Source organism: Citrus clementina, unplaced genomic scaffold (assembly GCF_000493195.1).
Source record: "Citrus clementina cultivar Clemenules unplaced genomic scaffold, Citrus_clementina_v1.0 scaffold_1, whole genome shotgun sequence".
Classification (NCBI taxonomy): Eukaryota; Viridiplantae; Streptophyta; class Magnoliopsida; order Sapindales; family Rutaceae; genus Citrus; species Citrus x clementina.
The window spans coordinates 12,802,137-12,829,220 of NW_006263303.1; the positions used below are offsets into that span (position 1 = coordinate 12,802,137).

Sequence of the window (27,084 nt, forward strand, 5' to 3'; positions counted from 1 at the left end):
CATAGCAAAGAATTGAAGATAAATTTTGGAGCAAGTTATTTTTATTCAAATACTGAAATTTTATCAGACATTATTTGCTTGGCAAACAAATGGGTAGGAAAGGCTTGCAAGCAGAGATTACTCTAAAGTTCTCATTATTCAGGAGTGGTTTTACTGGCCAGCATGTTGTGCAATCTTCCTTTCAAGTGCACTTTTATCAGCCCCGACAACCTTGTCAACTTCCTTACCATTCTTTATGAAGAAAAAGGTGGGAACAGAACCAATATTCCAGCGTGTAGCTACATCTCTTGCCTCATCTATGTCAACTTTCAAGAAAACAACCTTCGTGTATTTTGAGGCTAAGTTTGTAAAAAGAGGAGAAATGAAACGGCAGGGCCCGCACCATGTTGCAGTAAAGTACAGAATCACCAGGCGCAATGCTCTAGTAGCAGCATTCAACTTAGTTTCAAATTCACTAGCTGAGTGAATACCCATTACTTGCCCTGTGGATCACCAAAAATGTAACAAGATACACAACAGGGAAATCATCATAGGAACACCATGAATATACCTATCTACTTTAGACATCAATAGCTCTAAAATGGAGAGATTAAGAGATTATTAAACAAATAAAAGCCTGAGAAGATTAATAGTAAAAATCCAAACATTAGAAGGCCTGGAATCCTCAGTCTGTTCCAACATAACAAAGGTCAGAAACATTGACAGCTCTTCTAAGGAGAACTTGTGAAAAATTTGAACTGCCCCAGAAAAAAATAATCACAAGAACAAATGATTATGGACAAGAGAAAGACAAAAAAAAAATGATTGTTGAAAACAAAAGTAACAGTAGTGGAGAAATTTCTAACAAGTAAAATTTGTAGGAAGATTTAATATCTGACAAGTAAGACAATTGTGAGAAGCTCAAAGGTTATTGATAATAAATTAACACCAATAATTAACAAATATGTTGTTACAAAATCAGAAAAGCAGAATCCAGCATTTTAAACAGCAACCTTTCATTGCTTAGGAGCTACAACTAAAATGAATAAAAATACGAAGAAAGAAAGTAGAAGCAGCGGAAACCGGCAAGACTCAAACAAATTAACAGAAAAAGTTTCTGCAAGGAAAAGAGAAACAACTGAGCAATTGGAGAAATATCATCGCTATCTTTTAGAAATTTTGTGCTGGAATTTGGTGTAATGAGTTCAGAATTGAAGAGCTATTGTAATCCCTCCTAATTGATCGTTTTATCATTTTTACTCCAGAGATGTTATAAAACATAAAAGAGCATCCAAGGACAGAAGAGGAAGCTCTCTGCCATTTCTAGTGATTTTAGCATCTAGCATATACACTCTCAAGTTTCCAACATAATTAGGCGCCAGCCTGATATAGCAGAAGTAAACTGAGAAAGGGTGATAGAAAACAATACTGTGTTTAGTCAAAGAATGACCAAAATACTGTAGATGAGCACTAATATAGCCAGTTAAATTTCAAATCCACATAATACCTAGAAACAACAGATGTTCAAAACTTGCACTGATTTTGAAAACTGCAAACTTTTATAACACAAATCTGTCTCAAAGGGCTACTAAGGACCAATATTTATACTATCTATAGCTTATTATAGTAAGATTAGAAACAATTTTAGTAAGACTCGTACCTAAATTAGAAACACAATTCAAATAGGAATTTCTAAATAATAAAAGTGTCATAAGGAACAAAATTAAAATAAATAGAAATAAAACAAAATATTTCTAAAACTAATTAACTTTACTTCGACTAGAAATTTTTTATCTCCATCACAGCTATAAGTAACTCATATTGCAAAACTACAACTTGTCAACCAATTCCTTTAGAAGGCCCTACTGCTATCTCTGGAAACGCATATATCTCTAAGAAGTGACACATCATGTGAACCTCTATCGTCTTCATTAATTGATTGAAACCTTCATTTACTTCCCTGTGTCAAGAAATGTATTAACAATACAATTCCCTTATTTCTAAATGACATATAAAACTCATTTCTAAATGTTTTAAAGACATGAGTTGTGCTTTGTTTTGTATAAAAGTTGGGACATGTACAAACCCAAAAAATTAAAACAAAAAACAAAAGTTCCTTAGTGCACAAATACACCTTTGATACCAAGTTTATTATCAAATATATACTGGCGAAAACCTTTTACATTGCATGAATCTTAACACTTAAACAAACAAAAGAAAACATCATTTAAATTTCCTGTTCAAGTTCAAACAACAGGTTGGTTGGGCCTAGAGGCAGGGGCAGGAATGGGAGGTGGAAGTGGGTCATTTTGTTTCAACAATAAACAAATATGATATCATTCTTCTAGAAAATATATCAGTAATAGCTTTAAATGTCATCACCCTTGTTTTACACTACTGGCAATCATTAATTAGACTCTTTGGATCTAATCAGTGGCGAAATCAAGACTACAGATGCGTAAAATAATTTTCAAATTCTTATGAAGAGTTAATACTCGGAAAAATAACTATAACAAAAATATTCAATTTTAATCAATAGGTTTAACAAACAATTAAAAATTAAAAAAAAATGAAGTAACCATATTGTTTTATGTAGTTTTTCTTTCAGTAATAAAACCCATCAACTGTGGACAGACATTCAGGTAAATCAAATAAAACAAGTCTTTAACATATGCTTTTATTCTATTCTTGTTAAATCAGATTTAGAAGTGATACACTTCAATAGATTCTAAGAACAAACTCATACTATACAAATCAATAGAAAAACACCAAAAAAGTTTATACCCTAGCATTACTATAACATTTTGAAAGAGTTTGAAGGACCCAAAACAGGTATTCTTCTGTTTTAGTATGGAACAGAATACACAGAAGTTCTAGAGAATTCAACCCGTGGTCCCAATCAAATGCTTAGATTTTTCCTAATCGAACAGAGAAGAAAAGATGAAAATTAGATAGAATTGACAATTAAACAATTATAAAAAATATAAATGCAAGCAACAGAAAATTTGGATAAGTTTCAATAACGTTTTTTATTCTTTAGATGCAAAATCTAATACACAACTTGATAAAAACGAGGGTTGGACAGAAACCAAACTGGAACCGAAAAATTAGTGGTTCAGTTCGTTTTTTTCGGTTTTAGGTTGGTATTTTTTCTTAGAAAAAAAACCAAATAGTTTGGTTCAGTGTAAAACTGAATATTCGGTTTTCCATTCTAAATTTTAAATCTGCAAACCGAACCTAGAAACCGAATAAACTGATTTTAAATTAAAGAAATGCCATGTGGCATTATTTGACAGGTGAAACATTATTATTATTATACATATGCATACACCATAACATTAGTGTGTGTGTGTGTGTCCATCTCTCTCTCTCTCTCTCTCTATATATATATATACATATTGATATAGATATTATTAACTCAAACCTAGCCCTGAATGCAAACCCTTCATTTCTCATTTTTTCACCCAAACTGTAAGTCCCAAGTCCAATCCTTACACCCTCACAAAAGAAATCACCAACCGTAGCACCCAAAATCAAAATCCTCACTAATCACCTTCTCTAATACAAACCCTTGTCCCCAAAATCAAACCTGTCTCTCACAAATCTCATTCCCAAAAGTTTAACCCACCAACCATTATTCCTCATCCAACTGAACTTCCCGTCCACCACTGCTTCATGAATTCATCATCTGCCTTTCACCTTTTGCAAATTTTATTTTTTGCTTGCTTTCTTTTTTTTTTGGGGGGGGGGGGGTGTCAGTGGGTTTTGTGTTGTTTACTAGTATTAAAAAAAAACTGTAATGTATTTTTTTTTAATGTTTATTATGTTTAGATTCTATTTTGAATTAATAATTTAAAATATTCTTCGGTAGCTGATTTTTGTTGTTTTTGACCTACTATAACAAAGATCATAGAAAGAATATGATGAAATCTGCAAAAAAATAAGATTGTTGTAGCAATTTTTTTAATTTTTTTAATAAGGTCCAAATTGTAAAAACAAACCAGAACCGAATCCAACATTTCCAGTTTGGTAACGGTTCAGTACTTTTTTTTATTTGGTTTTTCCAGTTAATTTAGAATCAATACCGATCCGAACGAAATTTTCGGTTTGTCCGAATCCGAACCAACCCGACGCCCACCTATAATAAAAATGCTCACAAAAAGGAGAAAGGAAGAGAGAATAATAAAGAAGAGACAAAAAGAGGTTTCTTGTCTCACCATCTCCTCAATTAAAAATTGAGCGGGGGAAAAAATGAACACAACGAAAAAGAAAAATTCTTCCATCTTATTAATTGCAAGTTTTTTAAAAAAAAAATAAAAACTGGGAGAAAAAGTTTAAAACATAAATAACAACCTGTGGCAAAGCGCAAATCAAAAGAGAGATTGAGCATTAACAACCCAGTCAAAACATGGTTCTGTTTTATAGTATATGCAGCAACACATAAGTAAAAGAAACTATCAGAAGATCTCAACTCCGATTTCAATATAAAGTCTATTAGTAACTTATTAACCACAAGCGCAATATATGAACAAGTTTCTCACTGGTAGTAAGATAGGTGATAAGTGTTGTAATCAATTGGATGAGTGAAAGCCAGACCCGCCAGACCCCAATGTTAGATATGTATCTTTTTATCAAGAGGAATAATCAAGCAATCATAATTCATTCTTACGATACTGTTGAAAACAAGCATGCATCAACGAGCCTTAAAGAGGCAAGCCGCCCTTTTCAAGAATTTAAACCACCCTCAAATTATCAAAAATATTCTCTCTTAGATCAGCTTAGTCATCGGTTAGCACCCACTATATTACAAAAACAAAGTGAAAAGAAATCAGAAGCCATACCATCCCTTAAACCAGACAAAGCTTCTCGATCCTGCATGAGATTGAAATAATTATAAGCATCAAAATTGATGTTTTTATTCTCCAACAACATGAAATTGTATAGTGGTGCAATCATATCAGGACAGTAAGTAACTATCGAATAGCTGAATATCCACTTTAAGACCACAGACAACGACAGAATTTCAGTATCCCAAAAGATCAAAACCTTTGCACTGACTTAGAAAAGCAATGAGTAACAGTACCAGTTAACATATCTGAATCTTATTTTTGGAAGAATGTTCGCTCTACTTACATGCAATGATGCTGCTTATAACAACATCTATGGATAAAATAAGATAGGATAAAAGTTTATTGATTCAAAACAGTAATAAGATGATTGTGTTCGCTCTACTTACGGCTCCAGCTTGTTTTCTTTGCCTCTCACGTTCAAAATTTTTTAGCTCCCTTTCTTTACGCAGCCGTTCATATTTTCTTCGATGTTCTTGAATTCTACGAGCATTAGGTTCAACCTGGAAAACCATATGCACTATTTAGAAACCGTCTGTAAAGCAAGTACCATCTCAGATGGCATATCACCTTCTTGAGTGCCATGCCAATCTCCTCATCGTAGTCTAACTTTGATGCCACATGCAAATCATTTGCAGCTTCTTCCCACTGGCCCAACCTGGCCCTTGCCATCCCACGTATTTTATATCCTTTTGCTGAGTCAGGGTTAGTCTATAACATTAAATGTAGAAAATTAGGTTGCTAATAGCAGATTGACACTTCATGTGCAGTCCGCAGAAGCACAGATGAAGGAACAGGCACCCACCTCTAAAGCTACATAAGCATCGCGGATTGCAGCATTAGGTTTGTTTAGTTTAACATAGACACCAGCTGAAAATGAAAATGTTAGCTTACTATCAAAACAAAGACAAGATAGCACAAATTTGATTCATTTTACATTACAGATATATAATACCTCGAGCTGCATAAAGTATTGCTGAAGTAGGATTCAACATTATGGCTTCTGTTAGTTGTCCTATGGCATCCTCCAACTTGCCTAAAAGTAGAAGTTTGTTAAAAGGGGAAGACATATTAACAATTAAAAATAATACTAAGACAATTTCATGCCTTCAGAGATCAAATCTACTGCTTTTAGTTTTGTCATATTTGCTGCATCACGCATTTCTTCTGTAACTTCAACTGACGGGTCTCCCATCTGCATTGACAGACAAATGGTAGATATATTATTTCATACAGGAGCCTGCTCCAGGTCTTTGTGCCAATCCAACAAACTATGGAAGCCTTTACCCTAAACTCCAAGCTACTCTTTTTTAAACCCACCTTTTGTGAAGGATCATTGTCGGGCTCCATAACATCAGTATTATCCAACTCAATATCAGACTCCACAATGTCGTCATCATCTTCAGTTGATAAATTGGACTTCATTGCTTCAAAATGCTTAACAGAGTCGGACATGTCAACACCACTTTTATCCTCTTTCTGTTATTAGAATAACGTCATAAGAACTAGCAAAGGGAAGAGCCTAGATCAAAAACCTTTTGGGAAAACGGAGTGGCCCAGATTCAAATGGATCTGTTTGAGACGCCACCAGAAATGGTTTTACGATCTTACTATTAAGATGCAAGTCAGGTACCCCAAGAGGATCAATTAATTATTTAAACAGCGAGCACTCAATGCCAAGCTACCACTTATAATACAGCCCATCATGGAGATAAAAGAAACACAAATTTACCCCATCAAAAAAAGTTAATGAAATATTTACTATTTATAGATTTATGCATGATGGGGTCATTTTCATATGTGATCTTTTAAACTGTTCGACTCACAAGTGCGCGTTACAGATGGAATAATCTAATCAAGTTTCCAATTGTCTAGGCCTTTATTTGATCTTCAGTTTATTTAGTTAATCTCCATCGACTGATAGGCCTAATTCTCCATGTGTCTTTGATTTAGATAAGTAGAAATCAAGAACGTAAATAAAATCAAGAATGTAAATATGAGTATGTAAATTTAGAATCACTAGATTTGGCTAGTGAAATAGATTCATACTTGGTTTATCATTGTAGACATAGATGCCTAGCTTTTTTCTTTTCTCCCTCTCCCTCTCCCTCTCTCTCCCCCATCTTACCCTTTTGCAATTTTTTTATTTCATTTTTTTCCTTGATCATTCTGTCCTTACTGCTAAACTTCAAATTCCTTGCAAAACCCCAATCAAATTTTGAGCTCTAATCCCTTCTTCCCTTCTTCACATTTAGATGTTGAGATCCTAGCTTCACTACAAAAGCCATAAAAATAAATTTATAAACTAAAAGTTAAGTATGCCTTTGAATCCCTTATTCTTGCCAAGAATCTTAATAACAAGCTCCAAATTCAAATCAATCTTAAAAAGAATGCGTTGAAAATTGGAGAATGCTTTGCAACAGCAAGCAATACAAAAAGATACTGGAAAAGCATTTCAGAATTTTCTTTTTTTTTTTTGGGAGGGGGGCGGGTGTGTTCCAACCTCAGCGTAGGACAAGTCATCATTAATGTAATATATGACATGTCATGATCCCCTACCATTATGACTTTTATATATGTATATGTACATATTGATAGCAGCTTGATATGCCTATCCACATGATAATTCTAATACTAGTAGAGAATTAGAATCTCCTAACAACATTTAAATTAGAACCACAATATCTCAGCCACATCTTGAAGGTAGCAATTCCCAGCATACACTAAAAGATAATTTTTTCTGCAAAAGCTTGTTGAACAGATCAAAAGATTATTTGCACAATCCCATAAACGATAGAGTTAAAGCTATAGTCAAAAGGGACCAATTTTCTTATCACATCAACCAAGCTTCGACATCTCAAAATACACAAAAATATAAAATAAAATAAAAATAAAAGATCAAAACTTTTGATGCTTTAACAGCAAAAACTTCACCACCCCATCTGAGAACAAGAATACAAGCAAAAAGAAAAGGATTGTGGCTCTTATTCTATGAATAAAATTTTTAATAATTTCCTATTAAAAAATAAAAACAAAAAAGTAAAAAATAAGTTTGAATAATTTTCTTAAGCCTTGCATCAACAGAAACTAAATCCCCTCCTCGCTAAAGTTAGCAGAGTTCGGACCTTATACCTCTTGTACCAGAACAAGAGATTTTACCAGTTAAACCAACTAGCAAAAGTTGAAACTATATTGCAGCATATTCAAATACAAAATTGCAATAAATATATTAGATAAAGGAAAACAGAAAAAAAAATTCAGAAGAACAAACAATTGAAACGAAAATTAAACATAGAAGTAAGAAATACCTATGAAGATAGGACTTGAAAAAAGGTATTGATTTTGATTTGCAGTAGGGTTGATCAAGAGCTTTATCTCTGCTATATATTTTTATGGAACTGCGTAGAAGGTGCAAGTTAGACAAGCAGGAACAGCAGGTGGCCCACGTTGTTGAATCCAATTCTCCATCTTTGCACTTTTCGCCAAGTACAAAACTCAAAAATAAAGGCCCCATCTCCTTATAATAATTACGATTAGGGATGGTAATTGTAGCCATAAATTTATAAATTCGTTCAAATTTATCCGTTAAAATTCATTTATTGTGGGTAATTTTATTTATTATGGGTGGATTTAGTATTATAAGTTAAAACACGTAGGTGGATGTGGGTGGGTTTGGTATTAACCTTATATCCAGTGGATATCTGCGTGGATATCCACCCGTAATATTTTTTCCAAATATTTTTAATTTAATTTTAATCTAAAAATGTATAAAGAAAATAATGTAATTATTTAAATTACCAAATAGCCAAAGGCCTAAAATTATGTATGTGTGTACGTGGCTCTTCTCTCATTCTACAATCATGACCTAAAGAAAACTAAAGGTTTTTCCCTTTGACTTCGCCGCACACCCATCTAACCATCTTTCATCTTTGTCTTCATTTAATCATTCTTTTAGCCATGAGCTTGTGACAGTGAGTCAGTGCCCTACTCTCAACTTAATTCATGGATTATTATATATCTATTATAATTTTATATGTATTATTTTTCTTTAACTTAATACATGAATTATTTTATTATTATAATTTTTCCTTCAAATTAGTATTTGAAAATATTAATTTTAATTATTATTGTAGACATCGTGTTGGATGGGTGCTTATGGTGGTGAATGAAATGAATATCTTCTCTTGGAACTTGTTTTAAATGATAATATGAAATATAATTATTATTTTTAGATAGTAGTTTGTATTTTTTTAAAATAGATTTGTGTAATTTATACTTAAATTTGAGAATTTGTGTTGGATTGATATTGAAATTTTACTTTTTTCATTTATATTGTTTAAATATAAAATTGAGTTTGTTATAGGGAATTTGAGGTTATTATTATAAATTTATATATTAAATATTTGTGATTTTAAATACGAAAACCCATAAAAAATCCGCCGGGTACCATTGCGGGTTTGGTAATTGTCAAAACCCGCTGCGGGTTGTGGGTGGGTTTGGTAATTTAAATTTTGTGCGAGTTTGGGTTTGGTAATGGCAAACCCGTTGCGGGTGGTGCCCATTGCCATCCCTAATTATATTGGCTGTATCAAACAACCAATGCATATGGGTGGTTAGATTTTGATATTTCTTAATTTAATGGATGAAAATAATTTTAACCTAAAACGAGGTATGGGTGTAATAACTTTTTACAAAAAAAAAAAAATTGTTTTGAATCACATATTAACTTTTTTTTAAATAAATCCTCATTAATTTTGTATAACTAAATGATTTTGTTAACCATCTCTTCTACATTTATTCTTAAAATTTTTAAAAGTTTTTACTATATTTTTATAAAGATATAAATAATTATCATATTCATAAAGGTTTATAAACTCTAAATATATATTTGCACATGCATTTATAATTTCTTATCTCTCCTGATAATAAACTAGATTTTTTTCTTTTATATATATATATATATATATAATCTAAATTTAGCATCTTGAATTATAAGAGACATTAAATATCATAAATATATTATGCTCTAATAAATTACTAGAAAGATGTTAAAATGAATAAATCATTAGAACCTCTAATAATTTTACAAAATATATAAACTAATAAGTTACCACATTCTAACTAGGGTTATTTCCACCTAACCCCCAAATCTTTCAATATTTTCCACCTTGCACCCAAATTTTTCAACATTTTTCACTGGGCACCCAATTCCGTTAATTTGACCGTTATTTTTAACGGAGCTATTTGAAAGTTAATGAAATATCTGAAATACCCCTTATCTTGAATTAGAAAAGAATTAAATGAGATAAAATGTTAATCCAATAATTAATATTTACATTAAAAATTCTTAATAAAAAATAATTAATAATAATCCCATCAATTAATTTATAAAATAAATTTAATTTATCATTATCAAATAATATTTAGGGCATGAACTTCTAAATTTGCCCTTTGACCGTTAGAATAAATGGTCAAATTAACGGATTTGGGTGTGGATTGAACATTGTTGAAACATTTGAGTGCGCGATGGAATATGTTGAAACAATTGGGGGCAAGACGGAATTAACCCTTCTAACTATATACAACTAGGGGTGGGCACGGTTCAGTTCAGTTCGGTTCGGTTTGAAATTAAGTAGAACCGATTAAAATCGGTTATTTTATAAAAAGAACCGAATAAGAACCGAACTCAATAAGAACCGAACTCAAACGGTTCTTTTCGGATCGGTTCGGTTCGGTTTGGTTTTTTTGGTTCTGGGCCTATTGGGCCTATTTTTAATTTTTAATTTTTTAGCCCATTGGGCCTCATGAATGTAATAATTTTTTTCAACAATTAATTTTTCCTAATTTTATTACAAATATTAACAATAAATACAAAGTATTCAAAACACATTTTATCACTAATATCTTACTAACTATTAATAAGATACTCCCAAAATATGAAATATTAAAATTTCAAAATACATAACCAAACTCCAATACTCCATCTATATAAACATAATCATAATATTATAAAGAGAAATAACACATGTTTAATTTGAATAAAATCATGTCTGATTTGAATAAAATCAAAAAATAATTCGGTTTTTCGGTTCGGTTTTTCGGTTCAGTTAAGTGAACCGAATACCGAACCGACATTTCGGTTTTTTTTACAAACGGTATATTCGGTTTTTTTTAAAAATAAAAACCGAACCAAATTAAAAAAAACCGTCGGTTCGGTTCGGTTTTTTTAACACTACGGTTTTTTTGCCCACCCCTATATACAACGAGGATTTTCTTATGAAAAATTTTATTCATTTGATCCGATCAATTATTCAGACATGCGGGAAAATAATCAATTAAATTGAATTTCACTATATTTATAAATAAATTAAGAAACCCAAATTTATTTATAAATGAAATAGAAAAAGCAAATGATACCACATTATAGCTATATACAAAGAGGATTTTCTTATGAAAGATTTTAATCCTCTGATCCGATCAATGATTCAGATATGCGGGAAAATAATCAATTAAATTGAATTTTGCTATATTTATTAAATAAATTAGGAAACCCAAATTTATTTATAAATGATATAGAAAAAGCAAATGAAATGTTAGAAATTAATAATTTTAAATAAAGAAAATATAAAACAAATTAAAAAGTTAGGAGATCAAATGAGTAAAAAAATTAATAAAGTTAAACAATTAATAAAAGACTTCAACATTGAAGATCATGATATATTAAAGTAAGAAATCATTAATATAATGAATAAAAACTCAATAAATATAAGATTAAACAAGTTAGAGATTCAATTAGATAGAATAAAAACTTGGCACTGAATTTGCTATAAATATAAATGAAAAACTTAAAAAAATTGAAGTACAACTGCAGTGCAGCTTGGGGTTTAAAATAAAACTTTAAAATTAATTGACTTTTTCATAATTATTAACTTTTTTTAGGATTCAAAAATTTATAACTGTAACATACAGCTGATGTAAAATAAGCTTTGCCACCTTTAAAATGTACGAGGCTACTTATATTCTACAAATTATTTTAAATACTCATATTTTAATAAAAAAATAAAATTATTTAAATCCATCCATTTTATTTTTACATCTATTTAAAAATAAATTTGTTATTAAAAATTTAAAATCTCAAAATTGTCACTCATTAATATCTTTCGCTTTCTACCTCACCTCACTATTACATAGTCACTCTCTATTTTCACATTTTGTAAATCAAACTACTAATTTTACTCTCTTCTAAATTCTTTTCTTGCCTTTAAATCATAATTTCTATTTTATATTTTTATAAATAAGAATATTTTTCTTGATATTCACTAACTTTTGTGGTTGGTAAAAATTAATCTCTTAATATTCATTAACTTTTATAACTCTTACAACTCGAAAAATTTAATGATTTTCATTAGCTTTTGTGATTGGTAAAAATTAATCTCTTAATATTCATTAACTGTTAGTTTATGGTAGCCCATTACAAATAAGTTATTTGTAATATGTAATTAGCATTAAAAAATATATGAAGGAATTGATGAGAATTGTTTAATTTAAGAATTGAGAATGCAAAAAGAAAGAAGGATTAATTTATTTATTTTTTCAAAAATTATTTTAATATTAAAATTCCTAACTAAAAGGAGGGTATAGAGAGAAAATTGTTGGGTTCAAATAACCTCACCCTTTAATAAAATTTTATATTACTAAAATATTTACCATGTGATTTACTATTATGTACAAGCAACCCTTAAATAAAATTTACATTAAAAAAAACTATCATGTGATTTAGCATTAAGTACAAACAAGCATAATCCATTACTTTAACACTTTTTTACTAAATCCACATCATAAACCCCATCAATTTGGGCCTCAAATTCTTATATCATAATTGATTTCTTTATTGCAATTAATTTCTTTAATAGAATTCAAACTTTTTCCATTCTTTGTTTTGGAATCAGATGCAAAAGACCTTCTTGTTTGGGTGTTAGAAAGAAAATTTAAGAAAAAAAGTAGAATTTTTTAAATGGACTTTGGTTGCTAGGAAATGGGACAAAACCTCACAAAAACAAAGAATTTATTTTTTTGCGATTTAAGGTACCTCACTTAATCGTGGTATGGGAGCTGTTTTGAGCTTCAAAGGAGGTGAAGAAGAATGGGAGAGGTTGATAATGATGAGAGGTCAAATGTGGAGTGAGATGGCTTGAAATGTCATCTTTAGACCTGCAGAATAACAAAATAAGGTTAAAGGTAGAGCTAGCAATGATCAGCGACCACACTACAACGCTCAAGTCAACTACTTGAACTTTTTGTGGAATTGAGAGCTTGTAAGCTCTCTAAAATAGAGGCTGGAGGTTGAGGAAAAATATTTGCTCGTTTTGTGTGTGTTTGTGATAAGTATGAGAAAGATAAAACTTTATTGCTTTTATATAGTACACCCTATGTACCCTGCTATGTGGCACATCTTTAGTGGTGATTCTACTATCCTTTTTGAAATTCTTACATCCTTTTACCTTTATGATGATTTTTTGGGCCATTAAGAGCATACTTGGAGAACAAGGAGGCAATTTTTTGGCAAGCTTTATTGTTTTGTGTATGTGGCATATGCTACAAGTGGTCTAGGTCGCCTCTGCAGCAGTTGTCTAGATAATTGCAGTCGTGAAAGTTAAGGACCACTGTCCTTAGCGTATTACTTTTTGCTTTTTGCAAGTATAACAACCAACTATCCATTCTTGTCCAACAAAATATTCCTTGTTTAATTTTGAAAAATCAAATATTCTCTTTCAGCAATAAAGACAACATGTATGGTAGATATTTTTGGATGTTTTCTTTAATACCTTAATTCTGTCATGGCATACCTTGCATATCAGCTCAACTACCAGGTGTACTTGGTATAGGCCGAGTAACCCACGAGAACTACTTATAGTCTTAAAACCTTCACATCGAACGTGGTGCTTCATTTTCAATATTCTATTTATTCCCCAAAACACGCCCCTAGTTTCTTTGTGGCAAAACTATTAAGGCAAAAGAATCTTTTGGGAAAAATGTGAATCGACAGGTAGCGACACTTGGCTCGCCTTCACAACCGATTAAGGGGTACCCTGCCTTATCCTCTCCTTGGGCTAACTATATATATTCCCAAGTCATAAACCATTCCCCTTCTTTTTTTCCTCTTTTGTTTTTTGAAATCTCAAGACGTGTCCCGTTTTATTGGGTAACTACCAAGTCACATTACTCATCTTTTTCTTTTTGTTTTGAATTTTAAATAGGGGGATAACTGTCTAACATGTAATTGTCACTTGCAATTTGGGTTTCAAAATTGACCATTCAATTTTGACTAGTCATGTGATTTCTCCTATCATTCACACCTTGGTACCAACGAAAGTGGGTACTTCCCCACTGTTGAGCTTCTCTTTATTATCTCTTAATCTTCTTTGTCTTTTAATTTTCTTTCTCTAACTTTACAGATCTTACTTTTTTTTTTTCAGAAATCCCTATAATTACTATATATTCTCATTTTCTTCTCATGGCATAACGAAGGTACTTGCGCATCTTCCTCAGTCCTCTTTTGACCCTTTTTTGGGTCGAGAACCCTAGGTGTCTCTCTCTTCTCCTTCTCTATTAATCCAGCGACCATCCCTTTCGCTTCCAGTAATCTGGAACGACCAAGACTTCAGCGTTGTTCTTTTTTTTTTTTTCTCTTTCCTTTGAAATCTCAAAGATTTCTCTTTTTCTCTCTTTTTTGTTGAAATCTCAAAATAGTTTCTCTTTTTCCCTCTGACAATGGATGCCTTCAACTCTCTGTCGGTGTTTTCGGTGAACCTTAACTTTCCTTGGTGATTTTCAGTGAACTTCAGCTTTTCTTGGTGATTTTCGGTGAACCTTGGCTTTCCTTGACGATTTTCGACGAACTTCTACTACTAATAGTTATCTCGTGTTCCTTACTCTTCTTTTCTTCTCCTCTTTCTTCTTTTCTCTCTTTCTTCTTTCTTCTTTTTTTTCGCAGAAATACTAATACATTTATTTTGAGGTAAGTGTAGCTTCCCCACTTCCTAATTTATCCTCTATTGACTTACATTTGTTGACTCGGTGAGTCCCAAGTATCCTTTCTTTGTTCATTTTCTTTTCTCTTGGCACATGCACAATTGCATCTATTTTTGAACTCTGAGAAAATCTTTTATTTTTCATTTTCATGTTTTTGGTTTTGGTTTATAGTTAGTTGGTGATTGGGTGTTATAATGGTGGATGTGTGTTGGTTATGGTATTGGGATGCTGACATGATGGATGTGTGTTCGTCATGGTGTTTGGTCATTGATCTGGTGGCGTTTTGGTAGAAATGATGGGTAAGAAATAATTAGGGTGAAGGGGCGTCATGTAACTGAAAGTACCAGTGGAGAGGACACTTTTGTTGAACCCCCTCCTACATTTCCATAAGTGAGGATGAAGTGTCTCCTTCTGATAGCCCCAATCGTGATAGTTGTACCCCTTAATCTTCTCTTACTAGGGGCGTTAACTATAGTCGCCCTCATCTTTCTCATGCATACTCCATGCATCAATCCTAGGAAAGAACTAGGTCGACACCCCTAAAACTAGAGTCCCCTTCTCAGGTTGAGTTTTTAGATCCCTTTCGGCTTCCACTTCTAAGTCTAGCAATCTCATTATTTGAGGGTTAAGAGGGCTACCCCAGATGACTTAGAAAGGATTAAAGCCATATACCATATTCCCTCTTCTGTCCCTCTTAGGGTACCTTATGTAAATGAGCAACCAGAATATTCTTCAACTAGTCGAATAGCCTTTCACATCGATCTCTTTTGACTGAGGACTATGCATGCCTCTCTGAATTTTCTTAATGAAGATGTTTAGTCACTTATAGATAGCTTCTAGGCAGTTGTCCCTTCCGAGGTGGAGAATATTCTCAGGCCTTCAAGTATTGTGAGCAATACATTTTTATAAGAGATTTGAGGGGGTTATGCTAACTTAAAAAGCTTAAAGGTCCTGTTATAACTTACTTTTCAATATAGGGTCTCTATAGTAACATAGTAAATGGAGATCCTACCCTGAAAAAGGGGTATAAACATGATTGGTTTGTAAATTATGGTAAGTGGTGGAGGAATACCCCTGAGGCTAGCAAGCCCGTACAAGTGCAGAACCTCTTCAACGAAGACAATACATGTCTTTTTCTTATCTAGTTATTATGTTATTTATGTTTATCTTGGCCTCTCATGCATAAATTGTTTTGCTTTTCTCGGGTTCCTTATGCATTTTTAGATGTCATTTGGACAAAGGGGTCATGTCTTGTTCAAGAGGTGGGAAAAGAGGTGAGTGATCTTGTGGGGAGGTTTCGATCTTTATAAGAGGGTAGTAATGTATTACATGAGAGTAGCTTAGAGAGAACATGACTCAAGCAACAATTGATCTAAAGCACTTTGAATATGATGTGTACGGAGCTGTCAGTATCCACAAGTGTTCTTACCACTTTGCCAATGGCAACTTTTAGTATAATGACTAAGGTGTCGTCATAGGGGGTACGAGACACTTTTGGCATCTTTTTCTGTGAAGAGAATTAGAATGGGATGATTAGGTACTTTGGTTATCCCATGTTGATGTTGGCCAGCAAAGTTGACTTTCTAATACGAACATATGGGGTCGACATCCTACTGTAATGCTTGGTGGCTTGCCAACTATCATTCGAATGTACAACTCTTTCTTAGATCTTTGGGGTGCCCCCTGGACAATACTTAAATCAAGAACCTGTTTACCTTGTCTTGCTCTATGGATTTGTTGACTTGTTGCATATCAGCCACAAACTCCTCAAGGCACATGCTTAAGATGAAAGACTCGATTTCCTCCCATAAGCTGAAACATTCAGCAATGCTGTGGCTGAAATCCTCATGAAATTTGTAGTACTTTAAACTGTGCTTCATATTGAGGTACTTCTGCATTGGCTTGGGTAGGCGGAGTAGGCCAGTATCCCTGATCTAATAGAATTTTTGATTTGGACACTGATTAAAAAGATGATAAGAATTATACTTGGGCCTATGCCGCGACTCCCTTCGTTCTAGCGATAGCAGCTTGGCAATTGGAGATATATGAGGGATTTCAGAGAGATTAATACCCTTGATTTCTTTGGTTTCTATTTACTTTTCGTGGCTTCCACTTTGTCTTCTTCTCGCTCCATGTGGCACTTCTCATCCACCTTGATTTGTTGTAAGGCTTGAAAGTGGGTTTCTTCATAAGAGAGAGGACAACGCATTTGAAGGGAGTACCACAACTTTCCCAAGCGTATGTTTTTCTCAAATGTGCCTGTTCACAAGACTTCTTGGTGGAAGTGAGCCACATAATTAGCCAATGGCTTGGATTCCCCTTGCTTAATGAAGGCAAGCTTGCATGTCGTCTGATTGTGGGAAACAATGTAGCTAAATTCATAAATGAACTCCGTAAAGAGCTAGTCTATAGAGGATACGCTATATGCCTTCAAAGATCTTAACCAAGATTTGACGGGTCTAGTGAGTGCGTGGGGAAACACCCGACACATAGCCTTATTGTCGACGCCTTTGATAAGCATCTTATCACGATATAGCTCGGCATGCTCTATTAGATCTGATATACCCCAGTACTCGGGTACCTCAGGCATGATGAAAGTGTCTAGGAGAACTATTGTCTGAATCTCCATAATGAATAACGAGTTCTACCCTACGGGTGTCAGAGCACCAGAGACATTTTTATTTTTGAGCTACTTAAGCTTCAAGATGTTCCATTTTTTCAAAGAGCTACAAGTAATAACATCAGCATAGAAACACTACTGCATTGATGAGAACGATATTACACTAGTAGCTATTGAAGAAGAGTTATTACTGCTAACAACATTGCTACAATAACGTTACTCGTCTTTTCAATACAATGATGATCATTGATGATACGAATAATACACCAGTAGGTAGAAATATATTAAACCATACCATAATCCTTTGATGCTGGGAATAAAAGTCTTTCTGATAATCCAATTGATGATAGGGATGGCGATATTTTAAAATGATCTTATTGATAATAGTGATGATAATCATTTCGATAGTACCATCGATGATGGGAACAATCTGCATACTGATGGTCTAATCAATGACAGGGAAGATTTAACTCACTTTCAAAATGAGCATAAACTACTTTGAAGTTAGCCTTTTACTCTAAGGCCTTACTTTAAACGGCTAGCAGTTGACTCTCTTGTAAGTATTACTCTAGTTTTGCCTTTAGACTTGCTTGTTTTAGACTTTTTTAAAAGATATGGGTCCAATGATACTTATATAGGCAAGTTGTTCAATTCCAAGTATAATTTAACATTGGAAATGTGCAAAGTTTCCTTAAGGGATAAACTCAATTTTAAGGTTGTAAGGTTCACACGAAACATTTTTGGATGCACTGCACTTTAAAATCATGTAAACGATGTCTTCGAGATAAAGAGAGTTTCAAATTAAGAGAATGTATATTTGGCAGTGATGAGATGTGACAAGACACACACTTTTCATAATGAAGTGTTGTCTAATGGTCTTTATCGAGTGAGGATCAAGTTGTTGGTAATTTCATTGTGAATAAATTTATCCAAAAAAAGTGGATATACACTCCAAATTACATTATAATAAGCATTTAACAGAAGCATAATATTCATTTATCATACCAGCAGACATATCGAGCTAGAGAATTTGCTCCTGAGCTAATACATGGAATTTTATTGGAGTCATAAAACTTACTTATCAAGTACTTTTATGTATTGGATAATGAAAATGAGGTAAAGTTACTCACTTGAAATTGAATGGCATTATAATGTCTTTTACTATTTTGTAGCTACTAGATCTAACATCAATGGCTTTTTGCAGTGCATCAGGCTATTGCTTGCAGTAGATAGTACTCATGTCAAAGGAATATATCAAAAAATGATGTACATGGTAATGCTTAGATGGAAATAATTACTTTTATTTAGTAGCTATTAAGAATAGAGATTCTGAAAAATAATGATTCTTGGGCATAGTTTATGGTGAAATTGCACAGAGTAATTAGTGATGTTCTCGAGTTAATAATTATCTCCAATCAATACACTTCAATCGAGAGAGTTGTTATGAAAATATTTCGTAATGCCAATCGCAACATTTGTTTTCACCATGTGAAAGGTAACGTCAAGTCAAAATTGAAGATGTTGAAAGCTCTTTATGATAAGTTTGAGCTTGCTTTTATAAACATAAAAAAAAAAAGAATATGGATGATGTTGTGAGATTTTATTAAACTCGCAAGTGCACGAATCTATTGTAGAATAGATTAATGGTGACGAGTGTCGATCCCACGAGGAGGTGGATTTTAATTGTGTGTAAAATTAATTTTCTAAATGGGTGGATGGATTTGTGATGAAAATGATTTGGAATATCTTAAAATTTAAATTGAAATGACGGAATTAAATTAAAGTGGAAACTATTATAATGGAAGCACTTGGGTATCTGGAACTGCATCAACATGCACCATGGGCTAAATATTTTTTATTAATGCCAATTAAATCATGAGGGGGGATTCCACACCTAATGAACCACACTCTAATCAATATGGTGCTAAGGACTTATCGTACCAAATAATAATAATCTTGTACTAGGGAGTCGGTGAAACCAGTGCGGTATCTAGGCAAGATTATTACTATTTGTCGACGAAAAGTCAAACATCCACAAAAATTAGAGGAGAAGAGAAATTAAATTTACCAATTAAAGCTCATGGCACATGTGAGACTCCACCTTCAACCCAAGCTTGAAAGAAAATTAGCTACTCATAATTGAACTAGGGGTAAAATAAGAATTTATTAAAATACATAGAAAATACAAGATAGAGAATGAATTACAGAAAATGGGGCTCAAAAATGGATTCAGAGATGCCAAATTAGGGGAGAAGGCCCCCTTTTTATAGATACATTGAGTAAATCATGGCCATCGAATTAAAAACAATTTGGACGCTTAGGATTGTGCCACGTCATCAGTCAACAGTACGCGGTTTGAACAGTGATACAGTTTGACCACGCAGTTTGAACAGTCAATCGGCTTGAATAGTGACGCGGTTTGGTTGAAAATAATCCTGTGTATGTGCATGTACCGTACGTGCAATTTTTGGTCCACTAACATGCTGCCACGTCATCAATCAACAGTGCATAAGAATTTCCTCTAATTGAATCATGACACCTCATCAGTCAATGCCACATCATCGGTCAATGCCACATCATCAATCAATACCACATCATCGATCCGTTTATGAACAGTGACATTTTTCCTTTTATGTTCCTCCTAAAGTTTTCGACTGTCCTGAATTCAAAATTGATGTCCGTTTTGCTATCTGAACTCTCGTTCATTGTAAAATAACCATGATACCCCTAAAATACATAAAATACTTAATTAAAATAAAGCATACATAATTAAATCACAAAAAGCTTTAATACATAAAAGTAAAGGTGTTAGTAAAACTTGAAGTGTAAAATGACGATTTTCTCCTCTACAAATATACATTTTCTAACACTCAACACACCCCCTAACCAGCTTATTGCTAGTCCCTAGTAAATAAAGTGAAAACAAAATTCAAATCCAAAATGATTTTTTTTTAACAATCATGTTTATTCAATCAGACTAATGATAGTAATCAAATAAAAGTATAAGCATTATCTCTAGTCTAAAGAAACATCACACCCACATCAACCATCCACATGAATTAGCCCAGTAGACTTTGTCATAGCTACTTTCAAGAATGACATGTTAAACCCCAAAATCTCACTGGAAATAGTGACACTCTCACAAAGAAATTAAACACAATGAAAATAGTCACTCCAATGAATGGTAATTGAGAGAAAATAATAAAAAAGTGATATCACATGCTCTCACCAAGATAAAAGAAATATGCCCTCAGCTTAGAAATAATACGACCTCAAGTCAAATGAAAATGCTAGTCAACCCAATTTATTTATTTATTTGTTTATTTTTTTATGCACCACTACATCTTTTTAGCCCATATAACTAGCTTCTACTTCAGACTATAGTTCCCTAAAATTAAGAAGGACTTTTATTAGGACATAACGTAGGCTAGGGATATGACTAACAAAGGAGGGAAAATAGGGAAAACAAAGTGTATGTTTGAGAAAAATGCAGAGATTTTTTTTTTTTTGGAAGTTGCAAGGTGGATTTCACCTATTATTGTTATTTATTTATTTTTTTAACAAAGTTTTTATTAGGATGTAACATAGATTAAGGACATAGCTAACAAATGAAGGAAAATAAGTAAAATATATATATATATATATATATATATATATATATTTGAGAAAAAATAGAAATCTTTTGGAAATTACAAGATGGATTTCACCTATTATTATTATTTATTTCTTTTTTTTTTGCTTTTGTTTGGCACAACTTCACTGAACAAAATAATTATTTACATTTTTCTCAAACATAAATAGATGATGGAACTTGTAAGATATCAAGTAATACTCTAAATCGGAGTCAGCCAAGATGATAAGTTTGACAAAGAAAATATTTTTTTTTTAAAGCTCAAAAGGGTTAACTATGAATATTTCACAAACGGAATGGCTAGAAAGGCTTAAACGGATCAAAGATGGCCTTTCCATCGTCTTTTAAAGCTCTAAATAATCTTTCATATCTACTAGTTGGATGGGCCTCCAAATGTAGCAACACACATTTTTTTCTTTTTTTTTTTTTAATTTTACAACTTTTTTTAAGGGTCAACTCAAAAGAAATCTAGAGATCGTGTATAAAATAATAAACTGCTAAGCTGTATGAAGAATGGGCAAAAGGGTTACTCTCCAAGAAAAATGATAGACTCAATAACTCACTTGGTACTTATTATGATATGTTCATTCCTTCAAGCAACTCATATTTGTCTTCGACATCAACATGTAGAGTAGCAAACATGGTGTAACATCACTTAAGACCAAAGATAATATAAATACTAAAATTTGAAATTCATCATGTCATCCAATGTTAAAACAAATCACACAATTTTTTTAAATGACAGTCTACCCCCCAACCTATTCTAAACATGAAAAGAAAATATGCATGCAGAAATGTGAAAATGATGCAGAAAAACTAATTAAAAAAGTTACACGTAAAATGATAGAAAAAAAATGGTTTTTTTTAACTAAGAAAATGCGTTTCTAGAGGCACAACACTCCATATTCAGCCATCTTCGACTCCAAAACTTGAAAATGTATATTTATAAAGGAGAAATTAAAAAGAGAAGTAAAAAAAAATGAATATCAAAGTTTAATAAAGAAAAAGAAAATATCTGAAATTTTTTTTTGTTTTTGTTTTTAACGAAGAAGATGCGTTTCTAGAGTAACTACACTCCATATTCAGCCATCTTCAACACAAAAAGTTAGCAACAGTTTGTTTCTACAACAAAAAATCAGTAAAAACTTAACCAAGATTCCACAATTGTCGACTATTCCCTCCCCCTAACTAGAACGAAACATTATCCTCAATGTTTTAAAGGAAAGAAGTAGAGTTTAGAAGACATCACTTGGGTGGTGCAACACAGAAGAAAATATTTACAGGCGGAGAGTTAAATCTAATTTGTACTTCTTACTGCAGCTACTGTTACCGTCATTATTTGGAGACTCCAACAGAAAGATCCTGGGGTCTGGCTCTAGTTTATAAGCTTGTAACAGATCAAGTAGCTCATTAGCAGTGTGAGTGTTGTGCAAATTTTAATGTACTCGCAAGCGCACGAATCTATTGTAGTATAGATCAATGGTGACGAGTGTCGATCCCACGAGGAGGTGGATTTTAATTGTGTGTAGAATTAATTTTGTAAATGGGTGATTGGATTTGTGATGGAAATGATTTGGAATATGCTAAAACTTAAATTAAAATGGCGATAATAGATTCTAAAATTGGACTTGCAATGGCGAGAATAAATTGAAGAGAAATCTATTGAAATGATGTATTTGGGTATCTGGATCCGTATCAACATGCATCATGGGCTAAATAATCCTTATTAATGCCAATTAAATCATGAGGGGGGAATCCACACCTCATGAACCACGCTCTAATCAATATGGTGCTAAGGGCTTATCGTGCTAAATAATAATAACCTTGTACTAGAGGGCCGGTGAAACCAAGGCGATACTAGACAAGATTAGTATTATTTGTCGATGAGAAGTCAAAACATACACAAAAACTAGAGGGGAAGAGAAAATAAATTTACCAAATTAAGCCCATGACACATGTTGAGACTTCACCTTCAACCCAAGCTTGAAAGAAAATTAGCCACTCATAATTGAACTAGGGGCAAAATGAAAATTTATTAAAATACGAAGAAAATACAAGATGGAGAGGGAATTACAAAAAATGGATCCCAAAAATGGATTTAGAGATATCAAATTAGGGGGGAGAGGCCCCCCTTTTATAGATACATTGAGTAAATCATGGCCATCGGATTAAAAACAGTTTGGACGCTCAGGATTGCGCCACATCATCAGTCAACAGTACGCGGTTTGACCACGCGGATGAACAGTAACACGGTTTGACCCGGATGAACAGTAATGCGGTTTGGTTAAAAATAATCCTGTGTGATGCATGTACCGTACGCGAGATTTTTCGTCCACTGATATGCTGCCACGTCACCATCAACAGTATATAAGAATTTTAGCCCAACAGGATCGTGACATCTCATCATTCAATGCCACATCATCGGTCAATGCCATGTCATCGATCCGTCTATGTGAACAGTGCCGTGAACAGTAACGTATACAGTACCGTACATGTGAAAAGTGCCATTTTTCCTTTTATGCTCCTCCTAAGGTTTTCGACCGTCCTGAGTTCAAAAGTGATGTCCGTTTTGCCATCTGATCTCTCGGTTATTGTGAAATGATTACGATGCCCCTAAAATACATAAAATACTTAATTAAAATAAAACAAACGGAATTAAATCAAAAGAGGGTTAAATTCATAAAAGTAAATGTGTTAGTAAGACTTGAAATGTAAAATGACGGTTTTCTCCTTTATAAATATGCATTTTCTAACACTCAACACACCCCCCAACCAGCTTATTGCTAGTCCCTAGCAAATGAAGCGAAAATAAAATTCAAATTCAAATTCAAAATGATTTTTTTTTTAAATTTAGAAACACCCGTGTTTATTCAATCAGATTAATGATAGCAATCAAATAAAAGTATAAGCATTATCTCCAGTCTAAAGCAACATCACACTCACATCAACCATCCACATGAATTAGCCCAGTAGACTTTGTTATATCTACTTTCAAGAATGACATGTCAAACCCCACAAGCTCACTGGAAGTAGTGACACTCTCACAAATAAATTAAACCCACTAAAAATAGTCACTCCAATGAATGGTAATTGAGAGAGAAAATAATAAAGAAATGATACCACATGCTCTCACCAAGATGAAATAAATATGCCCTCAGCTTAGAAATAATACGATCTCAAGTCAAACAAAAATGCTAGTCAACTCACTTTATTTATCTTTTTTTTTATTATGCATCACTACATCTTTTTAGCCCATATAACTAGCTTCTACTTCATAATAGAGTTCCCTAAAATCAAGAAGGACTTTTATTAGGACGTAACGTAGGCTAGAGACATGGCTAACAAACAAGAGAAATAAGGAAAACAAAGTGTATGTTGGAGAAAAATGCAGAAAACTTTTTTTTTGTTTTTTTTTTTGGAAGTTGCAAGGTGGATTTCACCTATTATTTTTATTTTTATTCTTTTGAAACAACAACTTTTGTTTTTTTTTTCTCTTTTTTTTTTGGCATAACTTCACTGAACAAAATAATTATTTACATTTTTCTCAAACATAAATAGGTGATGGAACTTATAAGACATCGGGTAATACTCCAAATCGGAGTGGGTCAAGATGATAAGTTGAAAAAGAAAAGATTTTTTTTTTAAAAGGCTCAAAAGGGTTAACTATGGATATTTAATAAAAGGGATGGCTAGAAAGGCTCAAACGGATCAAAGATGACATTTCCATCGTCTTTTAGGGCTCTAAATAATCATCCATATCTACTAGTTAGATGGGCCCCCCAATGTAACAACACACATTTTTTTTCTTTTTTTTTATTTTACAATTTTTTTAAGGGTTAACTCAAAAGTAATTTACAGATCGTGTATAAAATAATAAACTGCTAAGCTGTATAAAGAGTGGGCAAAAGGGTTATTCTTCAAGAAAAGTAATAGGATCAAAAACTCACTTGGTACTTATTATGACATGTTCATTCCTTCAAGCAACTCACATTTGTCTTCGACATCAACATGTAGAGTAGCAAACATAATGTAACATCACTTAAGACCAAAGATAATACAAATACTAAAATTTGAAATAAATCATGTCATCCAATGTCAAAACAAATAACACAATTTTTTTTAAACAACATTCTACCCCCCAACCTATTCTAAACATGAAAGGAAAATATACATGCAGAAATGTGAAAATGATGCATAAAAACTAATTAGAAAAGTTACACGTAAAATGATAGAAAACGAAAATGGTTTTTTTTTTTTTTAAGAAGATGTGTTTCTAGAGGCACTACACTCCATATTCAGCCATCTTCGACTCAAAAGTTGGAAAATGTATATCTATAAGGAGAAATTAAAAAGAAGAAGAAAAATGAACATCAAAACATAATAAAGAAAAAGAAAATGTCTGAATTTTTTTTTAAAATTTTTTTTAACGATGAAGATGCGTTTCTAGAGTTACTATACTCCATATTCAGCCATCTTCAACACAAAGAGTTAGCAATAGTTAGTTTCTACAACAAAAAATTAGTAAAAACTTAACCAAAATTTCACAATTGTCGACTATTCCCTCCCCCCAACCTGAACGAAACATTGTCCTCAATGTTTAAAAGGAAAAAAGTAGAGTTTAGAAGACATCACCTGGGTGGTGCAACACAGAAAACAATATTTACAAGCGGAGAGTTAAATCTAATTTGTACTTCTTACTGCGGCTACTGTTACCATCATTATTCGGATGCTCCAACACAAAGGTCCAGGAGTCTGGCTCCGGTCTATAAGCTTGTAACATATCAAGTAGCTCATTAGCAGTGTGAGCACAAATAAAGAGTTTTTTCGCATTAGAGGGAATGAAATAGTTTTTTATTACATGGTTAAGAAATGCGATAAAGCCATCATAAAAGTTATTGACATTTAACAAACCAATGGGTTTCTGGTGGATGTGCAGATGGGCCCAAGATGCTAGTGTGATAAGTGCCTCTAGTGTTGCAAGATCTCTTGGAAGGAAAATAAAAGCATCAGCATGATTAAGCATTTCAGTTATTCTTTCTTACATACCTGAGACGACTAACTCTTCTCCAGTTGATGAGTCAGACGAACTGCCCAATGGTTTTAAGACTCTGGGGATGATGCCTAACACTTGACTTCCTCTGATAAAAGCTGCTTCTGAGACCATTTTTGATAACCCTTGGTTACCTCCTCCATACACCAAGTGTAATTTTCTCTCTGGTATAATTCGACCAAGATCGATGGTTGCCTCAACGAACTCTTTATGTTTGCCATATGCAAATCTAGAAAGCACACAAATGTTCTTGAATAGTCTATTGGGAGTAGCTGCCATTGTGATACTTCTCAAAAACAATTTATGAGTGCTTGACAAAAAAGAAATCATATTTAAGAATCTTGGTGACAGTGGATCACAGTTGTGTATGAGGTAACATGTCAGTGTCAAATAACGCGTAAAGCACGTGGCTCACTAGTCAAAAAGGAAACAGTAAAAGGAAAAAAGCAAACAGTAATAAGGAAAAAGCAAACAGTAATAAAATTATTAAAGATTATAATGCACACAATAAAAAAATTAGTGAAATAAAATAACAGTAAAGTGAAAGGATATTTACAGGTAGTTGCGACTGTGGCTCACATCTTCCTCTGGTTTTATGTCCAGAAACGGCTTGAACGCCCTCTATGGGTCGAGGATAGGCTTCCTATCCAGTTTTCTTATAAACTGGCAAACAGGGTCGTTTATAGTCAGATTCCCGAGACTATATCGTGCATGCTCTTTCTGGAATAATGGCCATAACTGGAGAATCGCTCCTTGCACATATCCATTGGGATGTGTTTCAAGAGACAAAAGGATATCATCCAATGACTCCTTATTCAAGCTATCTCTAATGAATTGAATCTTATCTTCCCTGTTATCAGACACCATTCCTAAAGAATATGGGTTTTTATTGCAACTCATTCTGGCACACTTATGACAAGCAACA

At 32.9% G+C, this 27,084-nt stretch overlaps 1 protein-coding gene across 1 annotated transcript; it reads right to left on the reverse strand.

Annotated features, from left to right (window-relative positions):
* Positions 1–23: 23 nt before the first annotated feature.
* On the reverse strand, positions 24–8,313 carry LOC18054977 (TPR repeat-containing thioredoxin TDX). The gene is made up of 9 exons (XM_006451521.2): positions 8,135–8,313; positions 6,147–6,305; positions 5,934–6,021; positions 5,782–5,862; positions 5,632–5,696; positions 5,397–5,537; positions 5,216–5,329; positions 4,821–4,851; positions 24–482 (listed from the first exon to the last, which is right to left on the reverse strand). Exons 2-9 carry the CDS (start codon positions 6,279–6,281, stop codon positions 151–153), a joined length of 987 nt encoding a protein of 328 aa, XP_006451584.2. The 5' UTR covers positions 6,282–6,305; positions 8,135–8,313; the 3' UTR covers positions 24–150.
* Positions 8,314–27,084: the final 18,771 nt, after the last annotated feature.

What these genes read in the sequence shown, in the direction of transcription:
- LOC18054977 (XM_006451521.2), bottom strand. Translation starts at nt 6,281, where the DNA reads ATGTCCGACTCTGTTAAGCATTTTGAAGCAATGAAGTCCAATTTATCA. An exon ending in AGTAGATTTGATCTCTGAAG is followed by an intron (nt 5,863 to 5,933) that starts GCATGAAATTGT and finishes TTCTACTTTTAG; the next exon opens with GCAAGTTGGAGGATGCCATA. An exon ending in TTGGCATGGCACTCAAGAAG is followed by an intron (nt 5,330 to 5,396) that starts GTGATATGCCAT and finishes ATGGTTTTCCAG; the next exon opens with GTTGAACCTAATGCTCGTAG.